At 45.2% G+C, this 19,601-nt stretch overlaps 2 protein-coding genes across 4 annotated transcripts in view; one reads left to right on the top strand and one right to left on the bottom strand.

Annotated features, from left to right (window-relative positions):
• Positions 1-19,601, top strand: part of LOC115076829 (trypsin-3-like) — a 67,804-nt gene that overhangs the window by 25,956 nt on the left and 22,247 nt on the right. For 2 of the 3 annotated variants that reach the window (XM_029578761.1, XM_029578760.1), the window contains exon 3: positions 16,762-16,960. The exons of the other annotated variant lie outside the window; for it this stretch is intronic. In XM_029578761.1, the coding sequence (XP_029434621.1) occupies positions 16,762-16,960 (199 nt within the window). The remainder of the gene's footprint in view (positions 1-16,761; positions 16,961-19,601) is intronic. 3 annotated transcript variants of the gene reach the window in all.
• Positions 5,354-9,589, bottom strand: LOC115076830 (anionic trypsin-1-like). Its single transcript, XM_029578764.1, has 5 exons — positions 9,442-9,589; positions 7,088-7,238; positions 6,861-7,002; positions 5,932-6,183; positions 5,354-5,814 (listed from the first exon to the last, which is right to left on the bottom strand). The coding sequence occupies exons 1-5, from the start codon at positions 9,485-9,487 to the stop codon at positions 5,668-5,670; spliced, it is 738 nt and encodes a 245-aa protein (XP_029434624.1). The 5' UTR covers positions 9,488-9,589; the 3' UTR covers positions 5,354-5,667.

Here is a 19,601-nt window from a genome sequence, read left to right as displayed (position 1 = left end):
AAGAGGCTCAGAGGGTAGCAATGTATGTTAGTGATGCAACCTGTGGTCATAGCAAGAAGGATTTGTACCACGCAAACAGCAAAATCAGGTGGAGAGAAGTAGGAAAGCTATTTTTCATTGAAAGGCATCACCTTCTCTTGTAATTAAACCACAATTCTAACTCACTAATATGAGGATTGGTCTACGGCAGATCACCCTAAGGTGACTTTAGTCAAGTTGGGCACCAGCAGCTAGTGTGTTGACTGCTGAGCTTCAGATGGGTAAGAGGGCTTCCTGTGTAAAGGAAGTGACATATTGACTGAGAAATAATATAAAATCCAGAGGGCATTGATCATGGCTCAGCCTGGGATGAGATCAGGGAAGGATTGTTAGACTTCAGTATTCCAAGACTGAAAATATTTCACTGATGACAGTGACCTCGGCAGGGAGACCTTATGCTGGTTATTTTACTCTGCTGATTCTCGTTGTTGGAATCCAGGGCCTGGAATTTGCATTCCTCCCCAATTAAACCAGGGCCAGATGATCTCACATAGACAGCACCACTGCCCTCAGGAGTCCCTGTTTGCATGATGACGGTCAATGAACTCCTGATCTCTGGTCCAAAGGCTGGTTCATCTCCCACATGCCTGCCCTTCTGATTTCTGTTAATTATTTCTGAAAGTTGAAGTCTCCCGGAGTGGTTGCTTTTCTTCTGCCCGTGGTAAGGTACAGATGAAATCCCTGGCCGGGCCTTCAGTGAGACCTTAAGCTGTCAGGACAGCCTGAGTGATGCAGCTTGGGTTTTTGGGGGAAGACCAGAAGGCTAGGGGTGCAGGCATGAGGTGGTGGTTGGGTGTTTTTCTGTAACTGCTATGGAAGAAAATCAATGTCTCTTGAAATGAAAACACAATCTAGATGACTCTTGACCTCACATTTTGCCCTTGAACCATGTAGTCTGCATTTGTATATTATGGAGATTAAGTAGTGCCCCCCAACTAAAGGAAAGATAAACATGGAGCACTGCAGATTCTTATTTCTAGCTGAATCGCTGGATTGAAAAAGAATATGAGCGCGAGAGTAGAAGCGAAACGCAGAGTGTGGCAGTAAGAATACCACGGCAGTCGTAAGCCTAAGGGAATCATTGCAGAGTGGGCCGGCCCCCAGGCCCTAGCGTTGCAGTGTAGGGCATCCGCGTTCGGATCTCCCGTCCCAGGGAGGCTGGCTAGGATCTGAGCCCGCCACAACAGAGGGCTGCGGGAAAAAGGGGGCCCCCAACGGCAGCTGCCGCTCTGGCCAGGCTTCCCCAGAGCAGGCCAAGCGTGCCATCGGGGGCACGGTTTGAACATGTAGGGCAAAAGAAGAGGAGGAGCAAGACAAAAAAAAAGAAAAGTACTGTAGATAGTTTGGTCTGATTAGTTTATTCCAAAGTCCGATGTGTATTTGAAATGGGTAATCTACGCCCTTAGTAGGATCAAATAACTTTTTCCTCAAGGGACGATGTATAATAAGGTGTTGGTTGTACGAATATGAACGTCAGTCTAAGTATTTCCATTTACTTAAAAATCAGGTAAATAAAAACAACCACCTTTGACCGGTTGTTCCTTGAAAGCAGAGATACCAAATGCTATTTTTATGTATTGATTTTTGTTTCGATTTGATGTTTTATGTTTGTCACTGCAAGCCACCTTGAGCACTGGAGTAGTGTTAGGTTATAAATTTGGAGAATAAATAAGTGAGAGTCTTTTCCCCCCTTTTCTGGAGCTCGACTTCCCTACCGAAGTAATAATCTGACTTTAACACTAGATAAGTCCTTGATCTGACTTAGAAACCTAGGTGGCAAGTACTCCAAAGCTAGGTCAAACAGTGCACGCCCTCCCTTTCTAATTCCCGTGAGGAACCTAAGCTGGAGAAAACTTCATGGCTCACTGTGATCTCCTTCAAAATCTGCAGCCACCGCCCACCAGTGCCCCACAGCGAGGTTCTCCTAGAGCGAGGCGAGGGGGAGGCACAGACTCCCTTTCCCGAGGCTGCTTATCCTCAGCAGTCAGCCAAGTCCCAGCTCCCTAAAGCCCAGAACGCCACACGGGCCCATCAGGATCTTCTACAAATCTTACTGTTCACTAATTATCTGTCGAAATGCTTGGTTTCAGGGCGGGGCAAGCACCCTTGGCAAAGCTGCGTGATGGCAGAGAGGCGGAGCTTCAGAATGCCTGGCACTGCCGGGGGGCCCCACTCCTTCGTTACTGCCCTGGGCCTCAGTACGTCCACCTTTGCTCCTAATGATTCGCACATTCAAAAAGGGCCCAATTATAATCCATTGCTGTCACCCTGTTGGCTCCAAATAGCCGCAGCCTCTGCAGATCCCTGCACGAGCCCTTTTTCCGGGGCAGGGGTGGCACAGGATTTTGGTTCCAGCTTTTTTTCGTCTCGCCAGTTCCTCTTAATGACCTCCGCATTGTGGGGGCGGTGCAATGTTCCACAATCGCGGCTTTACTTGGGGGAGGGAGAGAGGGGGACACTGGGCTGGATTAGTCACAGAAATCCAGGCACAGTGGACGGCAAGGCTGAGCCAGAGAAATACGACATCAGAAAAGTACCAATGCAAAAATAAACCCAACTATCGCACAACTTCAACAAGAGACAAGCCGAGGACTGACGCAGCCTTTTACAGACGTCACCCTGAGGTTTCTGCATCTTCACATCAGCAGCGCTTCCTGTGAGCCTTAAAAATCACAACTTGAGCCCCACTCCAGTCTGTGGCTCTTCTTTCTAGGCTGCCATCCTACTAATTGCAAACACGTTTTATGTACCGAACTGAACACACACACTCGCAGACAGCGTGGAATACCTCCTGTGATACTAAAATACGTAGTGTCCTATGCCTGAACAGAATCAGAAGGCACAAGCACTCTTTCACCCTCTTCCAGTCCTGCGAGTTTGTCACTTTGGATGAAGTTTGGCCTAACGACCCACAGGCCACAGTACCCACGCCGTGGCCGGCGTCCCCTTACCTCTCAATGCATCCGATGGTGACCTGCCCCCAGGCGCACCCGCCTATCTGCCATTTAAAGGGCCTTCGGCAGGAAATCTCCTCTCGGCACGGTCTGATGACATCAGCAACCTGGCCTATTTAAAGGCCAGCCTCTCAGCTGATCCTCGCCGCAGTAAGAGGCCCTCCTGCCTTCGTCACTGGTGCTGGCTGCCTTGTTCCTCCTGTCTGTCTGTCTGCCCGCCCCCCCCCCCCCCCCCCTTGACTTTGCCTCCGTCTAGCGGTTCCATTTCCAGCTCCCCTGCCTTCTCTGTTTTGGACTGACTCCCTGGCTTCGACCTTTGCCTCGATCTAGTCTCCGCTGCTTGCCTCCCGCCATGAGCGTTGCCTAGATCTCGCCTCTGCTACTCGCTACCCACCATGACTTTTGTCTGGACTTTGCCTTTGCTTCTTGCCACCAGTCCAAGACTAGTGCCTGGCCTCCTCTCTCCTTCGACCTCATCCCTGACCAGGTCCTCCCAAGTCCTGCCGGGCCCCAGAACCCAAGGGCTCAACCGGTGGGGAAGGCGAAGACCCCGCACCTTCCAGATATTGTCTGTGGGTGTTTTGGCTACCATATGCTGGGGCCTGACCTGCACCCCCATTCGTCAGGCTCTACTACTTTGGCAATGGTTCAAGGCTCACCTTCTCCGAGCGTGACATGTTGGTTTCAGATCAACGAGATGCTGTTTGCTGCTGAAACAAAAATCCAACAAGAACAAAAAAAAATCTGGGGGAATTCTGTAGCCTTCCACCCATTTAGAAATGTCTCTTGGGCCTTAGTTGGTTTCTCTTTTGTTATGGTTTGTTCTTGTACCAAGAGCTATTTGTGGTACAAACCGACAGGAATGTCCTCCTATTATGTAAATGATTGCGTGCTCTTAGAATGAACGTTGTGGACCTTTTCCTCATACCATGTCACATTTGCCTTTTTGTACCGAATAATGTTGTAAGACAGGTTTCAGATAGCGATCAATGCGGAGATGCCCATATTTACTTTCTGTTTACTGCTTTTTATTTTTGGACTTGGAAAGTCAGATTAAGATGACCCCTTGTTTTCAGCTTGATCCTACAGCCCCAGGGAGATAAAATGACTCCCCCTATGGTCACATGCAGAGTCAATGATGGAGGTACAGTGTGGTAAAGTGGCTTGCTCAGGGTCACACAAAGGCAATGACAAGAGTGTCTTGTCATTCTTTTTCTTAAAGGTTTCACTTTCGTTTACATTTTAAATGTTTGTTTTTATGTTAGATATCAAGTAATCTTTTCGTGTGTTTCGACTTGTTTGTATAGTATAACTGTACTGTCAAGTTTTTATTGCCCACAAACATATTTATTTGCATATTACAGAATAAAAATATTTTAAATTAATTAAATTAAAAAAACCCCAAAAAACTCATGCTGCAGGAAATCTGGACTCCTACGGCAGTGCCACGGGGCCACACTTCCCCCCTGGCAGTGTTCTCAGACCTCAAGCTTTTATCATGAAGTAGAAAGAGATAACTCAAGAGGTGGCCTCTGATCTCAAGAGTGGTACAAAAAATGGTTTCGGAGATGATCAGATTTTAAAAGGGGTAAATGTAAGAAACCATTTTAGTATATGTGAACGTGTGGGCCTAGGAAAAATAGGATTTGCTCAGGAGGACCTAGCAGATGCACGAATATGAAGCCGGCTGCATCCCTGGGGAGAGGAGGCACTGGAGGAAGGAGATGGGAGGGGAGGAATGTGGGGGAGGTAGCGGGTGGGTATTTTACGAGGGGGGAGGGCAAGCATTTGAGTTGAAAAAATATCTTATGATGGAATTGTTCTGTTTTGCAACTCTTGTTTTCGATTTAGAGGGAAAGTCTACAAGGAATTCTGGAAAGTGCCCCGTGGCCGGTCCTTTTCTTTGACTCAATCGTTTTCATGAGACCCTTGAACTAATGTTACCTGCCTTCAAACCTGCAAACTGTGGGAGGTGGAACAAGCCCAAGCTGTGCCACGACCGGAGCTCATTCAGTCCAGCAAGACTGAAACCTCATCAAAATGTTTCTGATTTACAAAAACAGAAGCTTTATGATGATAGGTACAAAATAAGAAGATCCCTCTTTTATAAACCAGGCCGGAGATGTTTCTATGGAATCAAGGTCTTCTCTCCAAAGTCTTCTGAACTGATTGCCATGTACATGAGCAATTAATGGCAGATCCAGCATTATCCACATGTAGGCTTTAGGTTTCCAAAAGCCTTTTAATGCTCGTCACCCCAGAAATCCATCTCTCTCTTTTCATGGAGTTTTACCCAATGCCAAGAATTCTCTGGAACAGTCAGATGTGCTCAGGACAAAACACAGTTTTAATGGGGAAAAAATAACAGGTTACAAAGGCAAAGGAAGCTGGATTCATTAAAATTAAGAGGTAATCTTTTGGGCATTTCAACAGACAGATGGTAGAAAAAGCCTGTGCAATTGTAAGATGAATTTATTACAGATGATTTTAAAGGCAAGGGTATAACAAGTTGTATATAACCAAGATAGACAACCCTATTGCGCCAGGAAGGCTCTGAAATACTTTTGTTAATTTGAGGTAAGAATTACCAGAATAAGAAACAGCCTTGTACTGCTACTTCTCAAGAGATGACCCTAGTTTTGCTTGTGAGGTTCAGACGTGACCTGGAGCATCACTAGAGCGACATCATTCTGTCTATCCAGTTGCGGAAAGAGGCCACTCTGGTGTAGACTCCGGGATACTGTGGGGACGCACATCCATTGCCCCATGAGACGATGCCTTCCAGCTTGCCATTGCAGACCATGGGGCCTCCAGAATCGCCCTAAGCAACATTAAAAAGGAGAGAACCATTTCAGAACAGGCACCTGGGAAGTGTGAACTGCCATCAGTTCCTGTCCTAGAAGATCGCAGGTTTCCCCTTTGGGGGGTGGGGATTTACCTTGCAGGAGTCTTTGCCGTCTTTCCCTGCACAGATCATGTACTGAGTTATTTTCCCCTGATACCGGGAGTTGCACGCAGCTTGGCTCATACTGGGAACCTCGACCCCCATGAGGACATTGGAAAGGCTGTTGCTGTACACATTCTCAACTCCCCAGCCAAACACAGAGCATGTGCTACTCTTCAGAGTGGTGTCCTGGGCAGCCAGGAGCACCGGTTGCACATAAAAGTTCAGTCTGACTCTCTTGTGAAGCTGTGGATAGAAAAAAAAAAAAAGCAAGCACAGGAGCAATTAGAATTCAGCGGTAGGGCACCAATGGAAGATGCTACATTGTAAGGGCTCTCATCACGAGATAATGCTAATTATCAGTCAGCGGATGGAGCATGCATTGATTAACCCTGCTGGATGTGAATCGCTTCATCCCCCAAGCCTCTCTGACCTGTTGGAGCTGTCTTCCTTCTTCCCTAGGGCAGGTTTGTTTTGAGACCCCACTGGCAATGCCTTTTTCCTTTTCCCGAGCTCCTGCTATTCCACAAGCACCTTTGATTTTCAAATTCTCATTTTGCAAATCCAGAAAGTGTCTTTAAGTGTTAACAAAACTAAGGGCCTGATTCAGTAAGCTTTTTTTTCTCTATAGACACAGAACAGGGAAACAACAATGGCTTAGTAAATCAAGCCTTAATATCAATTATATCAGCATTTCAGTGAACTTTTTCAAGACTTTGAGCCTGTAATTCCTACATAGGTCCACAGGGACCAAATCAGTTTGGATTTGCATGCATCTGAATATGGGTTCCCCTTCTCTCCAGCCCCCAGGGTCATGAGGCAAATGACCTGGACATTTGAGTTGTTTTTTTTTTTTGTTTTAATGGAAAATCCTTCTAGTTATAGTAACTGTACCAGCAAAGTAATCAGAGACACTCACTCACCTTTATAAGCATTATGTCAGCGTTAAACGTCATTGCATTAAATAATGGATGCACGGAAACAGTGGACACGTTATACACCTGCTCTACATCTTCATCGATGTCTAACGAGTGCTTTCCAAGCACCACTTTCATTGATTTTATTCTGGAACAGACAAAGCTAACACAAATTAGTTAATGTGGTATTTCAGATCCACGTCAGAAAAGCTCTCCTACTTTTGAAAACTTACGGTTGCAAGCAATGAGCAGCTGTCAAAACCCACTGCGAGCCGATCAGCGACCCTCCACAGTAATGCCTGCCCTCAACTTGTAAAGATGCCTGGTATTTCACAGAATATTTCTCAACTTCATAACCTCCTACAATTCTGTCCTCCAATTGCCCTGAAAGAGAAGACCATGAAGCATGAATTACAAAACAGTAAAGTGCTCAACTGGGAAATGTTCTCGAAGGGCCCAGTTCAGATTCCAGTAGTTGAGGCTTATCTCTGCGGTACGGGTAGCTTGCATTCTTAAATTATGATCCATCGCATTCGAGGACCATAACTTCTAGAAACTGGAAGGCTGTGATGGGGATGAGCCACAATACACATTCCCTGCTAGTATTTATGCTGGCGACAGAATGTTGGGTTAGAGGCACCTTTGGCTTGTTCCTGTTTGCCAGTTGCTGTGTTCTCATGAGAAAAAAGCATGCCTCTCAAATTAATTGCTTGATTCTCAATTTGTGATTACATAACTGTTCCCTTATACTGAACATTTAAAGAATGTTGTAATTGCAACACTGATATTGTCTTTCATTCTACCCTAATTCAATCTAGTTTATTTTATCATTTATTTATTTATTATTTATATTTCACCTTTCAGCCAGTTCAAAGTGGATTACATTCAGGTACTCTAGGTATTTCCCTGACTCCAGAGAGCTTACAATCCAAGGCCTAGATTTATCAAAATGCTATAAATATAGTGGAAAAGAGAGAGAATCTCTGTACAGACCAACATGTAACGTTGCTATTTATACCACTGTAAGAGGGGGCACTTTTACATACACAGTCAGAGGTACGAACAGCAAAGTTGACATCAATGTAGATTTTTGTGTCATTTGGAGCGATGAAGGATAAAAGTGTTGTACAATGTACTCTACCTAGCTTGACTGAAGCTAGGTAGAGAATGTATCAGCTAGGTAGAGAGTACATTGTACAAATTAACTCCTTTTATCTTTCATCACTTCAAATAACACAAAATCTGCAGTGCTGTCAACTTTGCTGTTCGTACCTCTGACTGTGTATGTAAAACTGTCCCCCCAAACCTACCCCAAGTTAAAAGTGCCCCCTCTTACATGGGCATAAATAGCAAAGTTACATTTTGGTCTCTAGAGATGCAACATGATAATCTAAGTTTGTACATGAGGCATCAGAGGGTGAAGTGATTTGTCCAAGATCACAAGGACCTGGTTTGTAGTCCACTGCTATAACCACTAGGCTTCTCCTCCATGCCACAATGGCCGAGGTCTATCCCACAGGCTGAAATGCCACTTTCTTATTCAAGACTTAGCTTGCTGGTCCATTGGCAAGTATGCTTAATTCAGTTCTTCTGTTCATAGATAGGCAACTATTTAGCTCCATGTCTGGGCCAAGCCTGGTTTTGATCTCTTGCATGTATGGACTTAAAAGTCTGATTTTCCTAAGAAAACTAGGACTACATCCATACAGGCAATGGGATAAAAACAGAAATGGCTCAGCTTGTCCCTTTGACATGGAGCTCTGTGGTCATCCCTTTCTGAGATGGCTTGTGACAGTGTTACTGCTAGATCTTTAAAACCTGGGCAAACGGCTCCAAAGACTTTACTGGTGAGACTTTACTTGCCATTGGTAGTGGACTCCAGGCAGGAAGAGGAAAAACACAAGATACTTGAGATATTGTGTGAAGCTAAGTTAGCATGATGCACACAAAACATGGAGGACATCTGGTGGCACTTGGTGGCCATGAACTGATCCATAAAAAACTCTTATGATTATTTAGCTTCCATGTTAAAACTATTAGCTGCATGAGATGCGCCAAGCTTTCTGATGCGAAGCTTTGCACAAACAATCTATACCAATTCCTCTATGTAGGCTGGAAATCGAGGTCAAACACAATCAATGACCATAAACCAAACCATGGTTATGGATTTTCTTTGACTATGTGTTCTCTCTGTGCACGTCTCTCCACTATTGCAAAGTTTGGTCATTTCCACCTCATTCCCTGCATTTGTTCTTCCTTGTCTCTCTCCACATCCTCTGCACAACTGCTCATCTGGGTTCTTGTGTATATCAAAAACCATATTCCTGCAGCTTATTTACTGGCTTTCCCATTCCTGCTGCTCATAGCTTAAGATGTCACCGAGCCCTTCTGCCAATTTTACCATTCATGCTGGCTACTCGCAGAGCCGTACATCCTGCTTAAAATCCTGGGTCTGACTTTACAGTGGTTTCACAGTCTAGCCACCATGCACCTGCTATCCAGTCCTCCCCTATCTCAATTTGCCAAAAGTCACCTCAGGCCAAGCTTAATCTTTGTCAAAAATGGTGTTTGAAGGAAACCAAGTTACCATCAACAGCTAGTGTCAAACCCAGGAGTGTCAGGAGGAGGAGCATTTCCACCCTCTGCCAGATACCTGAAACAAAAGTGAAAGTTAAAGTTGCAGGATCAGCTATACAAGAAATACTTGCAACCGACGCAAAGGTGTGTGTGGCTTCTGAACGAATATCGCGCTGCAGTTTGGGAAAAATGTGGCACGCCCCTTCCAAATGATGCTAAGCAGAGGTGGTCCTTACCCCCCCCCCCTCTGCTAGATTAACTCATTTGTTGATGGTGTTCCCATACAAAGTTATGCCTGAGGCAGATGAGAGCATTCTCTCTATATAAAAGGTTTGTGTTGGTCAGTCTGGCCACTAGATGGCATATGGATATTGGATATTGCTTAAAGTGAATGTAACCTGTGTGTTAAAATGTGAAATTTTCCAGCTTAAGGGGTCAGCTAGAGTGCACAGAAGCGTGTGCCAGTGTATGAGCGGCAGTCCAATAGGGGAAGGTATCAGAGTGGTATGAGAGAAAAAGAGAGAGGCAAAAACCTACGATCAGTACAGAACATATTACACAAAACCTAAGCTATGAAAGAGAGACATTGAAAAACTAATTACAGTCAATCATTCGGTTTACTCCCCTGAAGATATCTTTTCTCCACCTTTTTCCTGCTCATCAACCCAGCTTGGGTTTTTTTTCCCCCTCTGTGTCATCCCCAACCCTGGCGGGGGCCTGAGGTGGAGGAAGAGGAGCCAGGCTTAGGCAGCCTCTGAACCTGGATCCCACACGTGGCAGTAAGCAGAGTTTCTGCTGAACTATCAGTCTCTGTCTTTCTCATCAAGTCCTCGTCACAAATCAGGCTAGGGCTTGGAGAAAAGATGACCGAGGAGATACGACAGAGGTTTATGAAATCATGAAACAGATAGAGAACGGTTATTTCCTATTTCAGATAGTACAAGGACTAGGGGACACTGTGAAAGTAGCAGGTATCAGATTTAAAACAAAGCAGAGAAAGAATTTCATTGTTCAAAGCACCATCAAGCTGTAGAATTTGTTGATGGAGGATGCGGTCAAGGCATTTAGCATAGCTGAATTTTAAAAGGGTTTGGGCAAGTTCCTGGAAGAGAAGCCCATAAACAATCAGCCAGGTAGTCTTGGGAAAGCCGCCTCTTATCCCTGGGAGTGGGCAACAAGGAAACGGAGCTGCTCTCTGGGATCTGCCAGGTACCTTCTAGAGATCTGAACTGGGCACTACCGGAGCCAGGATAATGGGTCTGATGGACCCCGCCTGGTACTTCTTCCCTTCCTATGTAGGTGTACAGCAGAAATGCCCAGATTCAAAGGAATCTAATTGGAGCCTGTCTCATGGGCGATTTCACATCATTTGGAAATGAAAGCACCTCCCTAATTGCCCTGACTCAGGAGAGAATTCAGCGATAGGGAGGCCATAATACAACAGGACCAGACCAATCGGGACAAGTTCAGCCAGTCCAGAAGGAGCCATGGTGTGTGGTCCCCAGCTGAGGATTAAAGTAACAAAACAAGTGAAAAAAAAACAGAAGCTCCATGGCACCAAATCCCATCCCAGCTGGTTTTTGTATATTGACTTTTAGATGTTCAAAGCAATCAGTGGCTAGGGGACGGCATGCTCTGTGTGTGTGCACCTGCTGGTGTGAACATAAGGCAATGGGAAGGTAGCAGTGTTTTATATCATCTAAAAGGCAATATACAAAAACAAGCTGTGATATTTGCTGCCTGAGTCGGATTATAATATTACCGTCATTTTAGCAAACGGCAGGGACTTTCGTTTTTTGGACCAGGCAGTTTCTCCCTGCTCATCTGGGCTTCCAACTTGGTCGGAAACCAGAGATGCGTTTCGGGACGGCGTGAGCACCGACCATGAAAGGCGTCTCTGGTTTTCTGTCTGTTACGCACGTGTGCGCCCGCAGGCGAACATACACGATCGCGCGTCAGTCACGGGGAGGTGGGAGCAGGGTGCCAGGAGCAGCAGGGATCTGTTCCCTGCCTCGCACCACTGCCGACTGCCCCCACCCACCCACCCCCAGTCAGTGTTGCTTTTGTCTCCAGAGGTTCAGAGCTAGATGGGTGAATGTGACCAAAACACGCTTCCGTGCAATCCCAGCGGCATGCAATTTTACGCTTGCTATTACTGTCTTCAAAAACAGATGCATTTTACATTATAGGGTGTTAAGTAGTTAAAACTACATATTGGAAATAATAGCATGATATTCTCTCCCTCGGCATGCAGTACTACTTACTAGAAGGCAATCACTGCTCTTCCTACTACCGTATGGTGCAGATCTGTAAGGATATTTATTTTGGTAGACTGCATTCACACAATTGAACAACAAGAATAGTCTCTCATGTATAATTCATTTTTAACAATTAATTCCAAATGGCAGAGCCATGGCCTCTAAACAATGAACCCCCTCTGCCAGAAACTGCTTTCCAAGTTGGGGAGGTGTCGCCGGGGAGGCGCTAGATGGCGCTCTGTGGCTACAAATCCCTCCAGGGCCAATCCGGCTTCAGGGCCTGCTCTTATGCTGAAACTGCCTGGAAAGGGAAACATTTCCTCATTTTTTCCCTCCAAAAAAGAGGAAAGACTTTTCTGGATTTGTTTGCCTTCTGGACAGAATCATATGGTTTGGATTTAGAGTTCTTTATTCGGATTTATTTTGGACGGTTTTAGCATCTGAATTTTTTCAGACATTGGAACATAATAAAGATTTGTGGACTTTTATTTAGAGTAAGGCACATGATTACCACAGAGCCGGCATGCAGGCTGTTTATCTGACGATGCCCGTGTACAATACTTATTTTAAAGTATCTCCTTTTCAAAGAATGTTTTGTATTCACATTGGAGAATCGCAGACACAGCCGTAGAGCTGCTGACATTTTCGCTCGCGTCCTCACCATTGCATAAAGGGATTTATTATTGTGTGTGCGGTTCCTTGGACGTCAGCTGTAGCTGGGTTGAGACAGAGAAGCAGATGGAAGGAATCAGGAGTGCAGGAATACAGTGGATTTTCTTAACCCAGGGCTTCATATACATTTACATTGTTTGCTCCAGGGCTGGCTTTGCTGTATGACTCCTGATATGCCGATTTTATCTCCGCAGATCATAATGCATTAGTTACATTCAAGTTTGCGCGCTAGGATAGAACAGCACCAGCTGAGCTTTTGATATTTTTGGCATAGCAACAACTAGACCAGATTGTATCAAACATATGGTTATACATATTTAAAACTGGTACAGTTGTGGGTAGGATGGTTTGTGATTGTAGCAAAGTATAAAAACAACCACAGCTATTAAAATGCCTTTCAAATTAAAGTGGGATAGAATTTTGACAATCAATCAATACATTTTTAAAATGTATGTTGCTGAGTAAGGTGCTTCATAACCAAGCAGCATAACACACACGCACACGCACACGCACACACACGCACACGCACACGCGCTGCCAAGGAGGCGCTAGGGACAAATTTGCAACCCTCGTGCCTCCTCGGCAGCGGGCGCCCAGGAGAGGTCGGCTGTCAGCGGGTTAGGAAAACGGACGCTCGTTAATTGACCGTCCCTTTTCCTAACCTCACCACCAGCACACTTTTTATTTTTTAACTTTCTGTCCTTTTTGTTCCTCCAACTTAATGTCGCCACGATATTAAGTCGGAGGAAGTACAGAAAAGCAGTACTTTTTTGGGCTGCTCAGAAATTAACGCCTGCTCTGGCTGAGGGTAAAAACGTGCGGGATGGGCCTACATTTATTAGTTTGGGGGGGAGGGGGTGGACACGCTAGTCCTGTTCTGGAATAGGGGGATGTGGACGTGCGTCCAAACCCCGTGTCCAACCGTGGGTTAAACGGTGGGCTCGCTGAGCGCACTGCATTGGGATGGCCTGAATGTTGGAGGCCTTTGTTTTGGCTGCCGTCCAGTTTTGGGCTGCGCGCTTGAAGAACTGTGTGAACAGGCTGCAGAAAGTCCAGAAGAGCAGAACAGAAAGGAGGCTTAGATAACGTGACCTCTGAGGAGAGGTTGCAGGAACTGAGTTTATTTAACCTGAAAGAGAGAAGAGCAAAGGGTGACGGGAAAGCAGTCATCAAAAATGTGAAGGAGCCTCAACAACCTGAGGACTGAGCAGCTGAACCACAGGAACAAGGAAGAAAGCAGAAACCCTGATATTATATATCCAGGAGATCTTACTCGGGGGACCACCAAGAATCAGGGCTGGTGCTTCCATTAGGCAAACTAGGCCGCATCTCAAAAAAGATATAATTGCGATGGAGAAGGTACAGAGAAGGGCTACCAAAATGATAAGGGGAATGGAACAACTCCCCTATGAGGAAAGACTAAAGAGGTTAGGACTTTTCAGCTTGGAGAAGAGACGACTGAGGGGGGATATGATAGAGGTGTTTAAAATCATGAGAGGTCTAGAACAGGTAGATGTGAATTGGTTATTTACTCTTTCGGATAGTAGAAAGACTAGGGGACACTCCATGAAGTTAGCATGGGGCACATTTAAAACTAATCAGAGAAAGTTCTTTTTTACTCAACACACAATTAAACTCTGGAATTTGTTACCAGGGGATGTGGTTAGTGCAGTTAGTATAGCTGTGTTTAAAAAAGGACTGGATAGGTTCTTGGAGGAGAAGTCCATTACCTGCTATTAAGTTCACTTAGAGAATAGCCACTGCCATTAGCAATGGTAACATGGAATAGACTTAGTTTTTGGGTACTTGCCAGGTTCTTATGGCCTGGATTGGCCACTGTTGGAAACAGGATGCTGGGCTTGATGGACCCTTGGTCTGACCCAGTATGGCATTTTCTTATGTTCTTATGCGGTTGCCTAGAGAGCCAAAATTTCAAAATACTCGTGTACTGGCTTTGCTTCAAATGCACCACAACCACCAATGATCTGGGCACCTTGGGATAAGAAAGACAACAGATTAAATCAAAAGGAATTCTCATTGCTGAGAATGCACACGAACGTGCAGGAATAGAGGGAGGTAACTTGTACTGCAAAGTCTGCGAAAGCGCAAATACTAGGGTTGTGTTTTCATTGGAAATAGAACAGAACATGTCAATAAAATTGATTTGCCTTGAGGTTTTCTAAATTTTAGATGTAGCTGCAGCAGCTGAGATCAGCATTCAGGGCACAGCACCACACTGGAGGCAGGAGTGCTGTCCTGGCAAGGCGGGAGAGACATGGGTGCGGTAGGGGGGCCCACACACGCCGGTAGCAATCCAGCTGCATCGGAGTCACAGGCGTTGGTTCGGGAACGCCGAGATGGTGTCAGCTAGTGGCAAAAGCCCGCAGGGGGTCAGAGGTGTGCGCAGCGGTCGTGCACCGCGTCCGCGGGCTCCATCAGCAGCACGGGCCAGATTTACGATCAGAAAGGACGGGCAAGGCAGGATGCCACAGGGGCTGCAGGGGCAGAAAGCTTGAAGCTGATGTGGCAGAGGAGAGGGAGAAAGGGAAGAGTCCAAAGTGAGAGATGAGAGAGGTGATGGGGAAGGAGAGGAGGGTTGAGAGGTGAGGGAGAGAGGAGTAAGGAGGTAATAGGAGGAGGTAGGATAGGATGTATCAATAAAAGCGCTCATTTGACCACAAATGTTTTGTACGCTCAGCTCGTATATGCTAATATTTGAAGTAACATCAATTCAGCCTATAGATTACCAAAAGATTGTTCTGTACCACACTAATTATCTCTGCATGGTTTGGCCTTTTGGGGTTACTGAGTGGTGATGAGCGTTGAACAGGATTCACTGATTCAAGGGACCTGGCAGAGGCCATGATGTGAACACGCGGAAAGAACAAAAAAGGTTTTCTAGCAGAGCTGCTTCAGAAAATCCCTGCGGGCTACAAAAGTGGACATGGGGGTGTGCCCGCCACAGGGATGGCCACGTGCACGTCGGCCTCGCCAACTGTTTTGCTCCTGCAGGCAAGAACTGGTCCACAGGGTGATGCTTAAATTGCCTTTGAACAAGAGCCTGGAAGGATGAAAGGCTGACACATGGAAATGGGTCTGCTCCACAGACACCTGTGACTGTGGTGAAACAGGCCACGGAACAGCTAGAGTAGCCAGAGACTGTGGTGACTGTGGTGAAACAGGCCACGGAACAGCTAGAGTAGCCAGAGACTGTGGTGACTGTGGTGAAACAGGCCACAGAACAGCTAGAGTAGCCAGAGACTGTGGTGACTGTGGTGAAACAGGCCACGGAACAGCTAGAGTAGCCAGAGACTGTGGTGACTGTGGTGAAACAGGCCACGGAACAGCTAGAGTAGCCAGAGACTGTGGTGACTGTGGTGAAACAGGCCACGGAACAGCTAGAGTAGCCAGAGACTGTGGTGAAACAGGCCACAGAACAGCTAGAGTAGCCAGGCACCATGGAAGACCTTGCCAGGGCTTCTGACCAAGACATAGTGTATGTCCGAATACAATAGCAAGATGCAAGAAGAAGAAAATAGCTTTACCATATCCTTACACTTATCTCACGCTTTCTTGGTATCAAAGAACTACCCAAAATTAATGAGTGATAACTTTTATCTTTGTAATTCAAAAAGAAAACCCTGGTTCCCACATATTTATCCTGTGTACAATATATTTCCGCTATGTACACTAGTAAGTTATCAACTCACTACTGCTGCCAGTACTTAAGATGTGTAGAATGCCAGAAGGTGTACACAGCACTGTACAGATACACAGAAGAGAGGCACTGCTCCATGAAGCTTACAATTTCTTTCAGACACACTGCCAAGCCAAATACATTCTAGCTATCAGTCTCCTGGCTATTATAGAAAAAGGATTAAGATCTGGCAGACTCAGGCTGGGAGATGTTAAGATTTAAAAGCAATCTTAAAACGGTGGATTTCTAAGCAGGACTTGATTATGGCCAGAGAGGAGGCAAGAGACACCAGCTCAGAAACCTGACAGGTTATCTTCAAGCATAACATTAAAGTACTTTTTATTTTTATTTCTATTTGTATTTCATATATAAATAAATCTGAAATCAGTTAGCTGTACTGCCATCACCAAGCTGGCTTGTAATGAAGACCTACCATACACTAAGTCACTGAATTTATAAAGGTTTAAATGTACCATGTCTAAAAATGGATTTATTTCTATGGGGTATGTAATAATAATTTATTTACTTATAGACTGCCCTTCCAAAACCATAGGAGCGACCATAAAAATACAGTAATGATATTCAGACAATGAAAAACTGTGCACATATATGGAAAATGCAAATATTGCATGCAATTAAAAAAAAAAGTAAAATTCTCCAATATATCAAGTTGGTTGTGTTTCCTGTATGCTGAGTTACATAGGAAGAAGAGCATCATCATGGAGAAAGCTTTCAATCCAGGCAGTCACTGTGCTTTCTGAGTTGGAACGAGCCTATAATATTAATCATCGCCAACAAAAAGAGCCAGAAGAGCTGCGTAGAGTCGACCCCTCTATCTGTTCACGAATGGGTCAAAGATGCAAGCTTTGGAGACAAAGTCCCCATCCATGGGCAACTCAGGGGTTTGTTTTCTTTTAAGTAATTTAATTTCTGTGGTGTAGTCTTTTCCCTTGCAATCAAATCTCATAGCGCTACGAGTGGTAAAATTAGAAAGCCACGGCAAAAGAAATGTAGATAAAAATGCAATGAACCGAAATATGAAGAGTGTGATATATATTTTTCATATGTTTTAAGAAAATATATTAAATTAAAAACATTTTGTCTTATAATATATTAGTCTTCATATTTTTCGGTTCATTCTGCTTTTCAGTTCATATCAGATTTCAGCTATGTGCTTAGGTCCGTATGCCCCGTCTCCTTTTTTCATGGAAAACCCAAAAAGAAAGGTTGCTGTGCTCCCTCCCCCGATAGGCAATTCTTGCATTTTACTCCCTTGTGACAGCCACTCTTCTCTGCTCTAGCAAGCCCTCCATAGAACAAATTACTGGACTCCCCAGCCCTTGGTTAGAAAGCAGGAAGCCTGTATTTTGACTCTAAACTTATCTGCTGGGTTTGCATGGAGAAGAGCAAACGCTAATCAGCTTGATCAAAAGTGGAACAGGTGCTCCTCCTATTTGTTTCTATGGCACTGCTAGATGTACTCAGCGCTGTACAGGTACAGCTAAGAGACAGTCCCTGCTTAAAAGAGCTTACGGTCTAGTCACGGCATACATTCAGGGGAAATAAGATTTTGTAGAGAAAGGTACAGATACTGAACAATTTCATGAGGCATTACAGGAATTTCATTGCATTACAAAACATGCTTATGGAGAAATCTGCAAGAAGGCGTTTATACTCACAGAGCAGCAGGGAGCTTTCAAAGGAAGGCAACACGCACAGCAAAAAAAAAAAGATGTCAATAGCTTTTGTAAACCCATAAAATGACTGTAGTGTCATCCCTTCACCTATACCATAGCTACCCTCCCTTCAGAGGAAGGCGCACAATAGACTTTTTTGTTATTTCGCACAGTGACCTAATAAGCCTCTCCTGAAAGTGTATTGTGTGTCTCTTTTGTATGGAAGATTTTATTATGCTTATTGTTAAGCAGAAACAGACGCGAGGCATTCGCCATTCAGACACAAACCTGCGGCCTACTGCAGAACGTGGAGGAGGAGGGGGGAAGGGAGAGGATGGGGGGAGGTCTGTATGTCTTTATCCTACCACCATTTATAATGCGGCACAATTATTTTCTGATGAGGATATTGAGTTTCCAGTTGTGAAAGAATTTTTTTTCAGATGTTGGATTTGGATGCCTTATCTCCAACCTACCGAAATACACGTCCATCCCATGGGCACACACGCATGTGGGTACACTGCATAAGCACGCTGTCTATAGACTGGAAACACAGGGCACACTGCATTGCTATAAGGGCTATAATCACCTTTCGAGCTGGGCTGTGGGGCTCGCTCAGTGGGGTCCTTGTTCACATTTCCATTCACATAGGCCATTTTACTAGAAAGACCAGTGTTTGCCTCCACTTCCGGGGAGGAGGCACTGGAGGGTGGTAGCCCTCAGCTGTTGTAGTGCATTCCTGCAGTCCTGCGGCACAGCCAGCTGCAAGGATCAGTCCCACGTTGCTTTCAGGACCAAATCAATTACAAAAACCCATCTTGTTTTACTCTCAACTCTTATCTTAAGTTTAAAAAAATGTATTCTCTGTTTCTTATTCAATGATTTCCTGACTGGAAAAAAAAATATTAAAAGAAAAACAGCAGAGTCATTCAGTGGAGATTATGCCTTTATTAGGCTAGTGAGTGACTGAAGATGCTAGCAGAAATGCATTTTAAACTTCTCTCTTATTCTGTGCTTTGCTTTTTCCATGTCTTTTCCTTGGGGGTAGCATCAACTCCCCATGTCATCCTCTCTGCTCAGCCTTTAGCATATTCAAATTATTTACCACACATCTCTCCTTGGCAGCATCTCTTCTGGCCTTCAAACCTTTCCGATCAGATGTGATCTATCCAGCTAGAAAATAACCCTAAAAACATGCTCAAGATCAAAGAAGAAAATCCCCCTCCATCCTCCACCAGGGGTTGTGCAGCTAAAGGTTGAGCCTGCTTGGCATCTCCTTCATTTCTAATGGAAAGAAGGACTAATCAAGGCCAGTCTGGCGGTTCAGCGTTTGGTGCTTTCTGTCATCAAATTGGATTGGAGGCTTGGCTTGGGCCCTGGAAGGGAGAAAGAGCAAAATTTTGCTGCTCTAATAGCGACTCCTGCTGGTCTGCTCCATAGCTGCAGGGGAAGTAGCTGCGAGCAAAGCTGTCCCTTGGCCACAGAAGGCTGCTGTGGTACTCGGCTAACAGGTGGCCTGGAGGTCGAGATGCATAATGCATGTGCCGTGAACAAGCCGATGCTTGGGTAGCCACCCTGTTAGCCACTCTCTGTCCTACGCCGCCCTGAGCGACTCCCACAGCTCTCAAGGTAATTGAGATCCCTGAGCGCATTGATTGAGTGAATTCGATTTTATGTGCAGCCATAAAATAGCTCTCTCTAAATTAAACTGGAGAGGTGGAAGCAGAAGGCCGAAGGGGCAGAGTTGGAAAGCACAATCCAGCATTGTCATTTAACAAGGTGAATTGTAAGCATGAACAGCAAAATCTTTACAAAGTCCCTAACCGCTGCCTTTCTAAAAGCCTTTTACAGAGTCTAACTGTATCTCATC

The sequence above is a fragment of the Rhinatrema bivittatum genome, chromosome 15 (genome assembly GCF_901001135.1).
Source record: "Rhinatrema bivittatum chromosome 15, aRhiBiv1.1, whole genome shotgun sequence".
Taxonomy (NCBI): domain Eukaryota; kingdom Metazoa; phylum Chordata; class Amphibia; order Gymnophiona; family Rhinatrematidae; genus Rhinatrema; species Rhinatrema bivittatum.
This window is presented reverse-complemented; position numbering and strand designations above follow the sequence as displayed.